General features: G+C 40.7%; 2 protein-coding genes across 2 annotated transcripts; both read right to left on the minus strand.

Moving 5' to 3' along the window:
• Window positions 1-363: 363 nt before the first annotated feature.
• LOC100765849 (interferon alpha-12) lies at window positions 364-936 on the minus strand. The gene has a single exon (XM_027400347.1). It carries the CDS (start codon window positions 934-936, stop codon window positions 364-366), a length of 573 nt encoding a protein of 190 aa, XP_027256148.1.
• Window positions 937-14,610: 13,674 nt separating this feature from the next.
• On the minus strand, window positions 14,611-15,243 carry LOC100762655 (interferon alpha-9). Its single transcript, XM_027400518.2, has one exon. It carries the CDS (start codon window positions 15,196-15,198, stop codon window positions 14,611-14,613), a length of 588 nt encoding a protein of 195 aa, XP_027256319.1. The 5' UTR covers window positions 15,199-15,243.
• Window positions 15,244-19,016: the final 3,773 nt, after the last annotated feature.

Genomic DNA, 19,016 nt, shown 5'->3' on the forward strand with positions numbered 1-19,016 from the left:
ACATATCTAATGGTTGACAAATAAGATCAAATGAGAATATGAAAAATTTATTGAATAGAAGAAATAAATTAACAATAATGATATAATTTTAAAAGGAAAATAAAAATTCCATGGTATTATAAAATAACTATAATAATGTAAACAGGGAAATATGCAGAAACACACATAAATAAATAAATAATGCATGTGAATGAATAAAATTTGCCTGAGAGATTAATACAATATAGCCTAACATTATGGTAAATACACAGGAAAAATTGAATCAATTTTGTTGAAATGAAAGAGCTCTTCGAGAAGATGGAATCTGCCCAGAGAGGTGCACTGTCCTAGTCCAGAAGAGTCCTCTCCACTTTGGCTCAGGTCTTATTCCTTCTCCTCACTCAGTCTTGCCAGCAAGTTGGCTGAGGAAGACAGGGCTCTCCAGACTTCTGCTCTGACCACCTCCCAGGCACAGGGGCTGTGGTTCTTCTCTCTCAGGTAGGCAGTGATCCTGTGGAAGTATTTCCTCACAGCCACCAGAGAGTCTTCCTGGCTCAGGGGAGGTTCCTGCACTCCTAACTGTTGCATCAGACAGGCTCGCAGATCACTGAGCTGCTGGTGGAGGCCAGTGCAGAATGTGTCTAGAAGGGTTGTCTCCCAAGAAGCAGATGAGCCCTTTGAGCTGAAGAGGATGAGGACCTGCTGGGTCAGCTCCTGCAGGACAGGGATGGCTTGAGTCTTCTGGATGTGCTGGGCATCCACCTTCTCCAGAGGGAATGCAAAGTCCTTTCTGTCCTTCAGGCAGGAGAGAGGGGAGAGTCTCCTCATTTGTGCCAGGAGTGTCAAGGCTCTCTTGTTTCTGATATTATGAGTCTGAGGCAGGTCACATCCCAGACAGCAGGTAGACCAGTAGCTCATCACCACCAGGGCCAACAGGAAAGCACAGAGCCTTGCCATTTTGAAGGTTGCAAATGCTGCTGGTCTCCTTGGCTGTGTGGTCCTCCACTTTCCTCTCTAGGTTCTCTGAAGACCATGCTGTGAATATCTATCTTAAATAAGAGAAAGCCCTAGTTTCCATTTTCTGAATGCCCTCCCCCATCCTTGTAATTATTTTTTTTCACTTTTTGAACTCATTTTCTTTTTGTGCTTGGCATTTTTTTTAAACCTATTTTATTTTCTTCTCTCTTCCCCATCTACTATTTCCCTCAAAAAGATGTCTTATTGGTTTTCTTTTTCTAAATAGAATTGTCATTAACTGTTACACTCAGAATATCCATTATTTGTTTGAAATTTACACATCTATTGTGAGGACAGTGTTTCCTCAAAGAGTTATTGAGTTTCACTTTACAATTAGTTATTTTATTTTACTTATAACATTTACTTAAATATTTAAATCATAATGTATTTTATGATTCAGAATTTTCTAACTTAAAAATATTGACACAGGGCTATACTTTAAAATTTTTCCAGGATCTAAACAGATAAAATTGAATTCCTCAAATTGCCTGCCTATTCGTAATATAAATGTACATAAAAAGTTAATTTAACATTACAGTTAATTAGTTATTTGACCAATTATTTTGTAAAAAGTCTTTCTTGTCAGTTTGAAGAACTGAGTCTGATTCATTGGAACCATGGTTGAAATAGAGAACTTACTCCTGTAATTTTGCCTTAGACCACTACATACACAGGAAATCTTTTGTGTGCACTACACGCCTAAGACACATACTCACACACATAGACATATGCACTTTCTCATTCATACTTGCACATAAACACACAAATACATATATAGAGACATACAGCCTCACATACACATGCCCACACATATACAAACACACAAACTCATACACATAGACACATACCATCACACTTACATACATACCCAGAAACACACTCTCACACAAAAATGCACTCACACGCATACATACACAGAAAAATACACTGACAGAAACACAGAGATACACAAAGATATATACTCTCCTGTACAAGCACACACACACACACACACGCTAATACAGACAACGCACATATCCAAACATCAAAACTCACAGTAACAGAAATACAGTTGAACATATAAATACATACACTTGCACAACACATACACAAAACATACACTCCTGCACAATATACTCCCACATTCTTGAAAACCTACACTCTCTCAAATACACACACACTCCCAAATACACACACTCCCACAGATGACATACATTTTGACACATAAACACAGACACATATGCTAAAATACATGTGCACACACACATATACACATACCCACAATACACACAAATACACAATAAACACACAGTCACATATAACATAATACACACATGCACAAATTCCCACACATATGCACACATTCTGACAAATATACACACGTGCATACACACACATTTCACACAAACACACAATACACATATAGACACACACACAGGCATATCCTTACATACAAACTCAAACACAGACTTTCTATCAAACACACATGCATAAACACATACAAACTCATACACATATACACATCACACACAGACACATACGCATAAAGACAGATATGGACACACATTCACACCCATACACAAGAATAAATAAAGAGAAATTCAAATTATCAAAGATAAATTTTCACTAATCTTGTCTCACAACTTTAGAACATGTATCCATGGATTACTGGATCCACTGCATAGTAGGAAGGCCGTGTGATTCACAAAGTCACTCACTTCATGGTGGCCGAAGGGCAGACAGGGGACAAAGTGTGTCCATAGGATGGAGTTCCCTAACCTTCCTCCAGCAAAGCCTCACTACCTCTAGTTCAGTCATCTGAAACAATCTATGGATTTGCATTGATACAGTTTGTTCCTTGAAGACATGATGAAGCCTCATGTCCCCTGAGAACACTGCTCCCTTGAGTACCAACCTCTAAAACACAGGAAACCTTGAGACGTTTTGTATCCAAACCACGACATACATACAGACAGGTAAAGTGCCTGAACTTTGTATCAAAGGCTTAGGATTTGAAATGCTATGCCATGAGTATTATTAAAATAATAACAAATTTACAATCATTTTAATCAGCATGTAATGTTTATTCTCCAGCACAGGACACTGTAGTGCGGTTAAGTCCCTATAAACAATGTTTGCATCAAATCATAATAGAAGCACTTCTAGTTTTTCAACATCTATAGCAACTAGGAATCTGCATGGTCATTTCTGTGTGTTTGCAAACATCAAAATATCCTCATTCTGTGAATAATGTATAAATTAATTTAAATAATGGCAACAAATAATGTTACATTGTTTTAGGTTATACACATAGCTATTCTGCATAGGAGAACATTACAATCCCTATTCAACTTACCTCCAAAATGTATCTAACTGTAATATTTTATTTTCTGCTGCTTATAATTTAAGTTTCTAATACTTTCCAGGCACACACTTGTAGCATGAATAATAAAAACCCAGAGACAGACATTGGGCTTAAAGCTGAAGATCAGAGAAGCCAAGTGACCACCCACCAGAGAGCTCTCACCTCTACCAATGCTCAGGCCAAAGAGGCGATACACCCAAACTCAGACTGCTCTGGGCTGCACTGCTCCTCAGACACTAATGAGTTCCTTTCTCCTCTGGCCTTATATTCCTCTCTCTGCCCAGCCATATCACTCTTGTCTCCACCTCCCTAGTACTAGGATTAAAGGCATGTCATCCCAAGTACTGGGATCAAAGGTGTGAGCTGCGTTTCTCTTTTAGACAGATTCACTCTCATGTATCTCAGGGTGGCCTTGAACTCACAGGGATCCATCTGACTCTGTCTCATGAGTGTTGGGATTAAAGGTGTGTAACACCCCTGGCCTGGCTCCTATGGCTGTGGCTAGCTTTGCATTCTGATCTTCAGGCAAGCTTTATTTGTTATATCATAAACAAAATATCACCACACACACAGTTGTCAGGCAATGTGGAGGCATGTCCCCTCATCTCTTGTCTACTGACCCTGGTGACGATAGCTGTGCAGACCCTTCTTTGTGCCCTATTATCCCCTCAGTCTCCATGTTCTTCTGATGCCTGTGTCTTGGAACCTTATTCAAGTCTGTGTTTCTGCCATTCCTTAGGTCAGCATAGATGACATGAGTTATTTTGGAGTTTCACTTATTAGGAAGGTGAAAGAAATGTATGAATCTGTTAAGAATGTATCGCAGGGTTGGTCTAGTTATAGCAGAGCCTTTGAATTTGTGTCTCTGTCTGAAAGTCCATTTTTCCACCATTACTAGAACACATCTTTGTAGCTGTGATCCTTGGGTGGAATTTGTTGCTTTTTGCCCTTGTCCAAAATGTCTGCCTGAGGCTAAAGAAAGAGTTGTGGATTATTTCTGTTGGCAGAAAAAGAGCAAGCTGAACAAGAAAAAAATAATGTATAATTTAAGGAGAAAAGGAGCACCAGGAAGTGGAAGGGGCCTAAGTCTTATGTACAAGGAAGTAAACAGATTCAGAAGTGGAATAAGGGGAGTGATGATCTCCAGGCAAGATCCTACCTTGCTAAGATTCCAACTTGTGAAAAGGAATTGAAGAAAATTTTAGAGCTGGGTGTGGTGGGGCACACCTTTAATCCCAGCACTCCAGAGCCAGAGGCAGAAGGGTCTTGGAGTTTAAGGGCAGCTAGGTCTACAGATCCAGTTTCAGGACAACATTATTAGGAGGTAAAGAAATTGATGGGAAACAGAAGGCTGGTAAAGAAGTAATTGAATGAGGGGTCCAAGTTCTAACCCTACTAAGTAGCAAAACTTTGTAGTGTTGGTCATGTGGTCCTGTCTTTAGAATCAAGGATAGAAGAAAAGAGTTATAGAATCTTCCTACTGGACTGAGGAAAGCCAATGTGGATAGGAATGTGTCAGGAGTGTCTCTGAATAGAGGCCTAGAGAGAGGCCATTGTTTGAGCTGTGAAAATGAAGCATGTGATGCCTTGGAGACCTCAAGATGTTGAAGATGCTAGAGGCATGGGATACCTGCCAAGGAAAGTTGCTAACAGGGACTGGATCCAGCCTAAGAGACAGAAATGCATTGAGGTCAGTAAAGAAGAAAGGAATTGGAGATCTGATGAACATTTTGACATCAAACATGGAGATGCAGGGTTTGGAGTTTGCCCAGCTGGTTTTCAGTCTTGCTTTGGTCCAGTATTTCCTAATGGTAATGTACATACTGTGCCATTTTATGCTGTAAGCATGTATTCTTCTTTTCAATTTTGATTTTACAGGGGATTACATTTAAGAGATTGCATGAACTCAGAAGACACTTTGAACTCTCGACTCTTAAATAAGTTTGAAACTGTTACAGTTTATGGGGAAGAGACTTTTGAAGTTGGGTTGATGTTATTTTTTGCATTATGATATGACTACAAGTCTGTGGGGGCCAGGAGTGGAGTGTGCTGGTTTGAAAGAAATGGCCCCATAGGGAGTGGCACTATTAGGAGGTTTGGCTTTGTTTGAGTAGATGTGGCATTGTTGGATGAAATATGACACTGCTGGTGTATGCTCTAAGGTTTCCATTGCTCGAGCTACACTCAGTGTAACACAGAGTTGCTTCTGATGCCTGCAGATCAAGATGCAAAGCTCTCAGCAAGTTCTTTAGCACCATGTCTTCCTGCATACCACCTGCCATGATGATATTGGACTAGTCCTCTGATACTGTAAGCTAGCTCTAATTAAATGTTTTTTAAGAAGAGTTGCCATGGACATGGACATCTCCTCAAAGCAAAAGAAACCCCAAGTGAGTTGTTCCACTCACATCATGGTCCTCTGTCAGTCCTTCTATTCCTTTCTCTTGGTTCACTAATTGTGTTGGACAAAAGCAGATTGTTATAGTTAAGATGTGGAAAACAATATGGCTAGTTTGTGGGCAAGGTGACAGTAAGTAACTGCTTCTTAGCACTTTATTCTGTTATATAATCAACAAGATGATGAAAATTACCTTAAAATAAACAACAAATAATGAATGTGAGAGTCATTCTGGGAAGATATTATAAAATTGCATGTAGAGGATAGTTCATCAAAAATCAATATTCCCCACCAGAGTCTTCTTCAATTATAAGCTCTGTAGATCACCGTGATATCACTCAATTTTTCCCAGATACACACTATGTAGTGTCTGTTCCTGTAATATATGAGTCCTTCAGCTAGGGCCTTCATCCAGTAACTGATGGAAGCAGAAGCTGAGATTGCTAGCTAAGCACTGGGCTGAACTCCTGGAGTCCAGTTGTAGAGAGGGATGAGTAATAATATGAGCAAAGGGATCATCAAGACCATGTTGGGGAAACCCACAGAAACAGCTGATCTGAGCAAATGGGAGCTCACTGACTCCAGACTGACACCTAGAGAACCTACATAATACTGAACTAGGTGGCTGGAATGTGGGTGTCAGTTGAGGGGGTTGGACAGTCTATGGGGTCCCTGGCAGTGGAACCAGTATTCATCTCTAGTGCATGAACTGGCTTTTTGGAGTCCATCACCTATGGAGGGATACCTTGCTCAGCCTAGATACATGGGAGAGTTCTTGGTCTTGCCTCAAATGATGGGGCAGACTTTGATGATTCTCCATGGGAGGCCTAATGCTCTCTGAGGAGTGGATGGGGATTGGGATGGAGAGATGATGCAGGGAGTGGGAGGCCAAGAGGGAGGGGAAACTGGGACTGGTATGTAAAATAAGTTTGTTTTATTAAAAAGTGTCATTTCCCAATTCCTGTGCTCCCCCTGAGGACCCTGATAGGGCAATGCTCATGTGAGCATATTCCTCAGCCAAAGTGATAGCGACAACTTTCTCTGGACCATGGAGTCAAAAGGCAGGACCTGATAGCAGAGAGGGATTTGCAATTAAAAAGTTACTCTTAAAAAGGAGTAGATGAGATGTCTGGGCCTGAGCTGCTGCTGTGAGCCATATCTGGGTCCATGGCCCTGCTCCAGCTAGGTTCTTGGTTGAGGTTCATGGGCCCTGTTACCACAGGAGTCCATAGGAATCATGCATGTTGAAATCTGAAGGCCCTGCTGAGCCCTGGTCTGCCCTTCACTGGTCCCAGGATAGCCGCCCTACCCCTCACTGGACATTGCAGTAGAAGAGTTGGGTGAGTCCTTCATGGGAAAATTAGCCGCATTAAGGGAGAGATCCCTTACCATGGGCATGGGAGATCTGGGCCCAGTGGCATTGGTGGAGGAGAGCTGGCTCTGCCCCATACTTGAGGGTTGTGGTTCTAGCAGCCCAAACTGAGGAGCTTGGCTACCATCTAGTCCCACATTCTTGCCCTTGGTTTGGGCCTGCCTAACATCTACCCCATTTATGACCTGCTATAGTATGTGACAAAACTGTTCTGCAGAATGATAGCATCAGGATTGCCATGACAGAGTTGGGGCAACAGCAGGATATCAAAGGGGGGTTTCTATGGAGTCCAGTGATGATGGTGTGCTAGAAGCCAGAGACCTTGAACCATATGAATGACTCATTGAAATGAACACTGGAGGGTAAGGATGATTGGACAAAAGGGTATAGTGTGTGGCACACTGCATTTCTCAATGCATTAGGTCAAATGAAGAGGTATTACAGGAAAGAAAGATGGTGGATTGAGGTGGTTTGTTTGTTTCATTTTGGTTTTTATTAATTTTTGTGGGGGATTTCTTTGGGGGAGACGCTGAAGTGTCAGGGGCAGACATGGGGATGCTGGAATTCTATGGGATTGTGGTGCATGATAGGCAATTCACAAAGATATATATATATATATATATATATATATATATATATATATATTATATATAGAGAGAGAGAGAGAGAGAGAGAGAGAGAGAGAGAGAGCTAGAGGAGGAAAGGAGGAAGAGGAGGAGGAAGAGGAGGAAGACAAGGATGAGGAGGAGGAAAGAGAGTTGTTGATACTCAAAGGTTTCCCTGGCAGCTGTAACTACAGATGAGTGTTATCTTCCTCCCTTCACATGTCCTGCAAAACCCAAAAGGGCTGATGGGTCAAGATGCTTTGGGCTATTGAGCTATGTGTGCTCCTGTAAACACAGACCTTGCTCCAGTAAGAATAAGAACTGTTTTATTCTATACCAATTAAGAATGACCATGATCAGTAAAAGAGATTCAGGTTGCTCCATGTGGCCTGGTCTACTGTGGAGGAGTGTGGTGATATTTGCTTGTGATCTAACAAATAAAGCTTTACTGAAGATCAGAGTGCAAAACTAATCCACTAGTTGACCATGGAGGCCAGGCAGTGATGGCACACACTTTTAAGCCCAGCACTTGGGAGGCAGAGGCAGATGGATCTCTGTGAATTCAAGGCCACCCTTGGCTACACCAGATTGATCCAGTCACAAAGAGAAACAGAGAAAGGAAGTGTTGGCTCACATGTTTAATCCCAGTACTTGGGAGTCATAGACCTTTAATGTCAACACTCAATAGGTGGGGAGGGGAGTGATATGGCTGGGTGGAGAAAGGAATATAAGGCAAGAAGAGAAAGGAGCTCAGAGATTTCAGTCTGTGGATTCCTAGAGACAGGTTCACCCATTTGGTTTGAGGATTCAAATAGAGGTAGAACTAGTGGCTGGCTGCTCTTCTTCTCTGATCTTTCAGCATTTACTAGTGTATCTGACTTATGGTTTTTTATATAAAGACTAATTAGAATTTGAGATACAGAAAAAGTTACCTGAACTTTTGAAGCCACGTATCAAAGGACAGTTGTAAATCAGTGTATTTACAAAGACCATTGTTGCTGATCTCACCAGGCAGAGCAGCAGGTGGAGAATCTCTTCTGTGGGTTCAGACAGTATGTTACAGCATTCCTAGCTTGAGCATGGTTTGCCCAGTTTCATGATGCATTCCAAATGCTTTACCTACTCCTCAAAACCATGTGAGGTCAGACACCTTTGTAAATCATGACTGAGGAGACTTCCAGAGAACTTCCTCTACAGAAGGTAGATGGGGAGAAAAAAAAAAAAAAACTCTTTGAAACTTTTGAGCATGTAGAGTTATTGGTTGTCCAGAAAATATGACCTGTGTGAAACTTTGAGGAAGCTCCCTCATCAGATGAGAAGTTAAGGGAATTGAGTTTTCCAAACCGAAATCGGTTCTTCTGGGTAAATCCTGCTTTAGATGTGGAGAAAACTTCAGAGAACAAGCCAGAGTTAATCTCTGTTTCTTCTTTGGAAATGATGTCCAGTAGGTGGCTCTCTTCCTCTCTAAATGCTTGCCTGTATTGCAAACATTGCTAAGAGTGTCTTGTGCCCACCCCACCACTACCTCTCCATTTTTTGCCATAGTCAGCATTAGATCATTAGAAGAACACTTTAAAAACAAAAGGAAAATCTCTCACATGAGTGTTTCTCACAAACCTAGAATTGCTTTTGGTGGTTATGCATTTCCAGCAAAAATTAACAGTCAGAAACTGAGATGTTATAGAAATCAGTTGTACAGCGAGCAGAGCTGATTAATGAAGAGAGGATGAGCAGCACACACTGGGACTTTTCCACATCTGGGAGGAGGAAACCAGGGCTATGAGACTGAAAGATGGGTCTGGGAAAGCAGGGAGGTACTGGGAGTGTATCAGAAAGAAAGCTGTGTGCACACAGATGTTCATTATTATATATAGCATGTGCTATACATCATGCATAATATATGTGTATATATGCGGTGGCACGGATAATGATTCATGGGGCTAGGTCAAATATTAAATATAATTTATTTCCCTGAGAAGTCACTTACACAAGAGGCAGGTGACTGCTGCAGGTTCTAGCTCCCCCGATCCACCCAGGCTGTGACTCACCAGAAGGAAGAGACCTCACTGGTGTCCACTACCCCAGATATAGTCCTACCTTCCTTCATGTCTGCCCCTGTGACCACACCCAAACAGGTGTGGTCAGTGCTACAGGTGTGGGTGGGTGCTTATCTCACTACAATTCCCCTTGTAGTCTAAAAAGAGATTTAGGCTTGATATGAAACTATATGCAAAGATAGCAAATATCAAGTATGTTCTAGGAGAAGGGAAAGTAAGAAAAACACACTTAAGACCTATTGCCAGTGAAGCAACAAGAACAAATGGCAAGAACTACATATTCAGTCCTAGGGTAAAGGCATAACAGAGATTACTATAGAATTGTCCTAAGCTGGAAAGTTTTAAGTCTTGTACCTAATATTTCTATCTAGGAAGAGAGAACAATAATTGTGACAGTCTAATCTTCAACCTCATCAAAGATCTGAGAAGGAGGATAACAATACTAGGGTAGGCAGGAAGTGCAGGCGACCAACTTCCAAAAGGTGCAGGGAAGATAGAGACACCAGGCTACCTGGACAGTCACCCAAAGTCTCACAGCAGCATTGGGGCAACCAGCTTTGGCTAAGGTCTAAAGTATCTGACTGATCAACACAGAAGCAGGGAGGTAGAAAGGCTGTCTTAGCCTGACTTGGCAAGGCCCAGCAGTCTTCTAAGTTTATCTCCTGCAAGCACAGTAGGACAGCATGTCCAAAGTCAGCAGTCAAGGTGGGGGCAGTTCTTTGCCCAAGAGGCCATTAGCTGAGGAAAGAATGGACTCCAGAAGGAGTATAAACAGTGCCTAACATCTTTTTGGGAAAGCTGGGTGCCGTCAGGAGCAATTGCGTCTCATGTAAACGGAGTAATAATATTAAAACCTTTAAATGCCATATTCTTCAGGTCTATGAAGTGCTTGAAGATCAAATATCTATGTCTGGCTAATCTCATAGATAAGAAACATGGGTGGTAAAAGTCTATAATTCTCGGAAACATAGTTGTACAAAGGCTGAAGCTTCCCAAAATAATTTGGCAAGGACAATGATATATATATATATATATATATATATATATATATTAACAGAGATAGAACTGAAATGTCTTGGCTAGAGTTAGAACTGTTAGAACTGTGTAGTGCAATATGAGAAAATATCCTAAGTTGTATCAATATAAAAAAATTATATACATCAAGATAGTTTTATATTTGTGTGTAAAACTTTGTAAACAGAAAGAAGACCCTAAACAATCAATATACAATAATCTAAAAATTTAATTTATCTATAGCTAACAGCTGCTAAAGTTAGTTCACTAGAAAATATGTTAATCTACCTATATCCCATCTTAACCATACCTTTCCCATCCACACCCTTAAACTTATCTAAAAGAGATTCCCGAGTCTGAGCATCACCTACCATACCCAACCCTAAACAACTAAAACCGACCCTATGCAGGTGAGTACTATCTGTTAAAGCCAACAGTAGGGAAAAGGAGTGCTGTTTTATTGGGATTGCTTCCTGCTGAAATGGGACAGCAAACTCCATGGGATCCTGTAGGAAAAAAAATTAGAACAACAAAAAGTCTTGAGAGGACTAGCTGTAACATTTGTAGCTAGACTCTGAGTGGCAGGAGATGCTTGATTGAAGCTCATTTCTGAAGCTCTGCCCAGGGTGTCTTAAGAAGGTGCACCATTTCAGCTAGCTAGCATGGAGTTGTCTCTAGCCTTATTGTCCCAAACCAGTTTTAGGGTTTGTTAGTCCAGAGGCATCAAGTTGAATCAAGTGGAATCGATGAAGTGGGGCCCCATCTTCTTTCCGAAGAGTTCAAAGATTGCTATTACGAATATTTTTGTTTGCTGTGGAGGACTTAAACACTAATACTGGCACAGAAAGTTTAACTTCCGTAGGTAAACATACAGGGAAAGGTAATAATAAGGATGAAATTAAGAATGAGGAAAATTAGGATTTTAGAGAATACAGAATTCAGACAATAGTAGTCCTAGATTTTGTTTTCTTCTGTCTTTCACCAATGACCTTTTGATATGAGATGAAAACTCTGAATTTTATTTAAACACCATGTTTGAATTTGGAGAAGGAGGGCCAAGTGCAAATCCAAAGCCAAATCTGATTTTTATGTGAATAGGGACTATGATAGTGCTGGGAAGCAGAGAAACAGAAGACAAAAGTTTAGTATAAATGTTATACCATATGTGAGACTCTTCTTTGTATGATGGTTCTTTCTGGATAGCTACTGGATAGCTATCCTCTCTTCTTCTCCAAATGTGGCAGCACAGATTATGACTCATGGGACTAGGTTCAAATATTAAATATAATTTATTTCAGGGAGAAGTCACTTACACAAGAGGCAGGTGACTGCCACAGGTTCCAGCGCCAAGGATCCTCCCAGACTGTTCTCTGTGACCTGACCAGAAGCAAGAGTGTGTTCTGGGGTCTGGGACCCCAGATCTAGTCCTACCCTCCATCATGTCAACTGTGACCACACTCAAACAAGCATGGTCAGTGCTACAGGTGTGGGTGGGGTGGATATTTTAGTCTAGGACACTGATCCCTATATGAAATATTTGTAAACCATCAATTCTTTATTGGATATTGATTTCAGTGATTAATCTTTCTTTCCAATGTGTCTAATTGTAGAGGTGTTCAAACTATTCTGACAGACAGCAAAGGCTTTCAGTACTTCAACAGTCTATACTTTTCCATTAAGTCTTTCTATCTTTCCTTCAAGTGTTGGTTTAATGGTAAAGTCTCCACATCTGTTTTATTTTTATTTTCCACTTACCTAGAAAGAAAACCCTGATGTTGGGTTGTGGCAATGAACCAAAAGATATGTCATTGGAAATAAAAGCTGAAGAAAGGAACTGGTGAGTCATCCAAATGAGACAGCAGTAGCAACACATTAGCTACTAAGATTCAATGGGAAAGATCTATGTTGATTAAATACAATCATGTTATGAAAGTAACTTTAGCTCCCAGGGATCGTCATGCTATATGTAATCTGACTTAGGGTTTCTATTGCTAAGAAGAGAAACCATGGCCACAGCAACTCCTATAAAGGAAGACATTCAATTGGGAATGGCTTACATATTAAGAGGTTAAGTCATGGTGGGAAAAATGGTAGCAGGCAGGCAAACATGGTACTGGAGAAGGAGCTGAGAGTTCTACACCTTGATCCACAGGCAGCAGCAGGAGATTGTCAGACTAAGCCAAGCTTCAGCATATAAGACCTTAAAGCCTACCTCCACAGTGAACACTACCTCAACAAGGCCACACCTACTCCAACAAGGCTGCACCTTCTAATAGTGCCACTCCCCAATGGGCCAAGGATTCAAAAACGTGAATCTATTGGTCCATTCCTATTAAAACCACCACACAATCAAAATCAAAATTTAAATTATGTTTCTTCCAGAGTTATCACTTTTAAAATACATATGGAGACATACAGATACCTAAGAATAAATGTAGTGCTATATTGCTAGTGTCACAATACATGAATTCAAATTACAGCTATATGCCTAAGAAAGCATCACTGCAGGATTATAAACCCTTCCAGTCAATGGAAATTAACACAGAGACCCACAACTGATCATTGAACAGAAAATAAAAGGCTGACTTCCTGGCCCCAGGATCATTGCAGAAGAGGGAGCAGATGAACTGTAAGAGCCAGAGGCAGTGGATGCCTACAGCAAAGCACTGGTCTTGGACACAGCAGGGTAGCTGCACAAATGAATTGAGAGTGGCCGTGACTGAATGAACAAGACTAAGTCACACAATATCTCAGTTTGGAAAAACAAAGGAAATTCCATCTCTTGCTGGGAAAGTATGGTAACGGGTGGCTGCTGAGAGAGATTAGTGTTGGGGCCCCTAAATGGCACTACCTAAGCTCCAGGAGTTAGCCCTGTGTCCATTCATGCAAAACTAGAAGCTCCAAGAAAAGAAGGATGAAGAGGAGGAGGAGGAAGAGTAGGGGGATGGGGAGGAAAAAACCCAATGAAATTTAGAGGGCATAGTGGTGTTTCAAAGGGTAAATTTTAGAGGGTTTCACTTCCCTGGTGGGATTCATTCCAAAAGATGCTCCTAGAGGCTATTTTTGATTTCCTGATTTATTCCTGGTATGTTTGTCTGTATTCAACAGGCAGGAAAATCGGTTTTCTGTGATCCATTTGATATCATTGTACATGATCTCACTCATATTTAGAACCCAAAACAGTTAAAACTCATAGAAGCCAAGAGTAGATCTAAGGTACCAGAGGTCAGGAGAGTCTGAGACGGGATTAACTGGGGATTAACTTCTTACATCAAAGAAGACTAAGTAACAATATCACAGGAGCCTGATTCTCTGGCTTTTTACTGGACAGCATGCTGGTATATATACAGAGATTACTATATGCTGGAGATAAGTAGAGGGGCAGATTAGGGTTTGTGTAAACACTGTGCAGTGTTCACAGGTATCCTGTGCAATTTTTGACAGTGTGTTCATTTGTACAATTTTTATGGTGCAAAGTAACAACATAAATAGACTGGAAAATTTGAAAAGATAACAGAATTAAGAAATCACAAGTGTTTTATACAGAAAATTGAATAGGATTCAAAATAATTTTATTGCATATGATGATTCCCAACATTAAAGACAATAAAAACTGCAAGTTTTCACTTACATAACTTAAATTACATAAATAGCAAGATAAATACACACATAATACACAGATATATCCAAATGGATGCATAAACAAATGCCTTTACATATAGATAAAATTTCCTGTTTTGCTGAAACATCTGGTCACTGTTTGAATTCATGTTAAAATAAATGATAGTTTTTAAAGGAGAATTTATGCAGTGAGGTGCAATGTCCTAGGCCAGGAAAGTCCTCTCCACTTTGCTCAGGACTTCCTCCTTCTCCTCACTCAATGTTGCCAGTAAGTTGGCTGAGGCAGACATGGCTCTCCAGACTTCTGCTCTGACCACCTCCCAGGCACAGGGGCTGTGGTTCTTTTCTCCCAGGTAGGCAGTGATCCTGTCAAAGTAATTCTTCATAGCCACCTGTGAATCTTGCATCCCTACCTGATGCATCAGACAGGCTTTCAGGGCATTGAACTGCTGGAGGAGGCTGTTACAGAATGGCTTTAGGAGGGTTTTCTCCCAAGCAGCAGATGATTTATTTGAGCTGAAGAGGATCAGGGCCTGCTGGGTCAGCTCCTGCAGGACGGACATGGCTTGAGCCTTCTGGATGTGCTGGGCATCCACCTTCTCCACAGGCGATGCAAAGACCTTTCTGTCCTTCAGGCAGGAGAAAGGGGAGAGTCTCCTCATTTCTTTCAGGAGTGTCAAGGCTGTCTTGTTCCCAGGCTTAGGTGATGGAGACAGTTCACATCCCAGAGAGCAGGTTGACCAGTAGCTCATCACCACCAGGGCCATCAGGAAAGCACAGGGTTTAGCCATTGTGGATGTTGCAGCTGCTGCTGATCCTCTGGGCTCTGAGGTCCTGAACCTTCCCCTCTAGGTTCTCTGAAGGCCATGCTGTGAGCATCTCTCTTAAATAGGAAAAAAAAAAAAAACCAAACACTATTTTCCATTTTCTGAATGTCGTCCCCTCACTTTCCAATTGTCTTTTCAATTTGGTTAACTCATTCTCTCCTAGTTTCTGGGAATTTTTCTAAACATGTTTGGTTTTCATCTTTGCTTCCTCTTTCACTGCTGCCCTCAGAGAGCGGGTTCACAGTTTTTCTTTTTGTAACTGGAATTGTCATTAACTCTTACACCACAGACGATCCTTTTGATTTTCCAATTTACACATTACATATAAAGAAAACATTTTCTCTGAAACTTGTATTTAAAAGTTACTGAAATTCACTTTACCATATTTTATTTATACATATATATGTGTAAATCATAATGTAAGGTATGACCCAAATTGTTTCAAAATTAAAATATTTATGCTTATGATGGTGGTGGTGCACACCTTTAATCCCAGTACTGGAGAGGCTAATGTAGGCATATCTCTGATTTCAAGGCAAGCCTGATCTACTGAGAGAGTTCCAGAACAACCAGGGCTACTCAAAGAAACCCTGTCTAAAAAAGAAAAATAACCAAAATAGGAAAAAAGTATTGATGTTATATTCAAAATTTCTTTAATTGTTCAGGATTGTTTTAGCTATCCTGGGTTTCTTGTTTTTCCATATGATATTGAGTATGGTCCTTTCAAGGTATGTAAAGAAATGTGTTGGCATTTTGATGGGTATTGAGTTGAATCTGTATATAACTTTTTAATTGCCATTTTATTATGTTAATTCTACTGATTCATGAGCATGGGAGATCTTTCCATTTTCTGATACCTTCTTTATTGCTTTCTTCGAATACATCAAAATTTTGGCCATGCATGTCTTTTCTCTTGCTTGGTTAGGGTACCTCTAGGTATTGTATAATTTTTGTGGCTATTGTAAAGGTTTTTTTTTTAATGATTTCTTTCTCAGTCCATTTGTCATTAGTATTTAGAAGTGCTATTAACTCTTTTGAGTTCATCTTATTTATCAGCTGTAGATATTACATTTCTGAATCTGTTTGTCTTCTTGTACATCAGACAAGGCATGAACTGGTCAGAACCTTCGGAACCTGTTTGAACCCGTTGGAACTGGTTGAATTAGTTGGACCAGGTTGAACTGGTGGAAACTATATTGAACCAGTGTGAATCGAATTGAACTGGTCGGAACCGTTTGGAGTCAGATGGGGCCCGGATTGAACCAGTCTGAACTGGTTGGAACCAGTTTTGAACAGCATTGAACTGGTCGGAGCCGGTCAGAACTGGTCAAAAGCAGAGTGAATCAGATGATCATGATGATGAAGAGAATGAAAATGAGGATGAGGATGAGGATAATGATGATGAGAAGGAGGATGGTGATGATGTGGATTAGAATATTGAGGATGAGATTGATGAGGATGAGGATGAGGGTAACAGGATGAGGATGATGAGGAAGATGATAGGATGAGGATGAGGATGAGGATGAGGCTGAGGATGATAGGAAGAGGCAAGACCATACCCAGAAAAGATTCCAACTTGTGAAAAAGAATTAAAGAAAATCTTAGAGCTGTGTGTGGTGGGGCACACCTTTAATCCCAGTACTCCAGAAGCAAAGGCAGAAGGATCTCTGAGTTTGAGGTCAGCTAGGTCTACAGATCCAGTTTCAGGACAACCGAAATTAGGAGGCAGAGGAATTAATAGAAAACAGCAAGGTGGTAAAGATATAATTGAATGGTGGGTCCAAGTTCCAGCCCCATTAAGTAGAAGAACTTTGCAGAGTTGGCCAAATGGTCCTATCTTTAGAATCAAGATAGAAGAAAAGAGTTATGAAATCTTCATACTCCGCTAAGGAAAACTAATGTGGCCAGGAATGTGTCAGGGGTGTCTCTGATGGAGGCCTAGAGAGGCCATTGTTTGAGCTGTGAAAATGAAGCCTAGGTTGCCTTGGAAACCTCAAGATGGTGAAGATGCTAGAGGCATGGGATACCTGCCAAGGAACCAGCCCAAGAGACAGAGTGTGTTGAGGTCAGTAAAGATGAAAGGAACTGGAGATCTGATGGACATTTTAACATCAGACATGGAGATGCAGGGTTTGGAGTTTGCCCAGCTGGTTTTCAATCTTGCTTTGGTCCAGTATTTCCTCACTATTCTCCCTTTCCTCCGTTTAGAATGGTAATGTATATGCTGTGCCATTTTATGCTGGAAGTATGTGATCGTCTTTTCAATTTTCATTTTACAAGGGATTACAGTTCAGAGATTGCCTGAATCTCAGAAGAGACTTTGAACTCTAGACCTTAAAAAGTTTGAAACTTTTACAGATTATGAGGAAGGAACTTTTGAAGTTGGGCTGAATTCATTTTTGTATTATGATATGCCTACAAGTCTATGGGGGCCATGGAGTGAAATGTGTTAGTTTGAAAGAAATGCTCCCCCAAGGGAGTGGCACTATTTAGAGATTTGGCTTTGTTTGAGTAGATATGGTGCTGTTGGATGAAGTTTGACACTGTGGGGGTGTGCTTTGCTCAAGCTACATTCAGTGTGATACAGAGTAACCTCTTCTGCCTGTGGGTCAAGAATCAAAACTCTTAGCTCCTTCTCTAGCACTATGTTGACCTGCATGCCACCTGCTGCAAGTTCTTAGCCCAACCACAGAAGGTTGAGCTGGGTCCTAGGAAGTGTAACTGCTGCACTGCTTGCCTGTTGCCAGCCTCCCTAACACATTCAGACTCAGCAGGGAGTTTAGTCAAGCAGGAAAAGTTTATTACCACACCGCAAGCATCTTTTAAAGGAAAAAAAAACCCACAAAGCAGGAAAACAGCCAGCCAATGGTTTTAAAGGTCAGCGCTCTAGGTTTTACCTAGTGAACATGAGCTGTTCATGCAGTGACCCTCTCTGGTTCGATCTTGGAAACCAACCATCTTTTTTTTTTTTTTGTAAACAACTCAGGACTTGCCCATCTGACTTCCCTCAGAACCATCTTTGACTGGCTCATGTGCCCTACAACCTGCCATGATGATAATTTACTAATCCTCTGAAATTGTAAGCTAGCACCAATTAAATGTTTTCTTTATAAGAGTTGCTGTAGTTATGGTGTCTCTTCATAGCAATAGAAGCCCTAAGTAAGATGCTCCACTCACATCATGGTCCTGTCTCAATCCTTCTATTCCTGTCACTTAGTTCACCAATTCTGTAGGACAAAAACAGATTTGTATATCTAAAATGTGGAAAATGATATGGCTATTTTCTGGGAAAGGTGGTAGTATGGAACTGCTTCATAGTACTTTATTCTGTTATATAAACATAAAGATGATGAAAATTACCTTAAAAATAAGCACCAAGTAAAGAATGTGAGAATCTTTTCAGAAAGATATTATACAATCACACATAGAGGCTGATTCAATAATCAGTACTCTTTACTAGAGTCTTCTAAAATTATAAGCTCTGTAGATCATCTTGGTATCACTCAATCTCCCCCAAATAAACACTTCATGTGTCTGTCCCTGTAATATATAAAAGTCCTTCACCTATTCCTGTGCTCCCCAGGAGGACTTCCAACAGGGCAATACACATGTGAGCATGTTCCTCATTCAAAGTAACAGTGACAACTTCTTCTTGACCTACTCAAGAGGTAGGACCTGACAGGAAGGAGGAATTTACAATTGACAAGTTACTCTAAAGAAGGAGATGATGAAATGTCTGGGCCTGAGATGCTGCCATGAGCCATGTATGGATTCATGGTCCT

The sequence above is a fragment of the Cricetulus griseus genome, chromosome 2 (assembly GCF_003668045.3).
Source record: "Cricetulus griseus strain 17A/GY chromosome 2, alternate assembly CriGri-PICRH-1.0, whole genome shotgun sequence".
Lineage (NCBI taxonomy): Eukaryota > Metazoa > Chordata > Mammalia > Rodentia > Cricetidae > Cricetulus > Cricetulus griseus.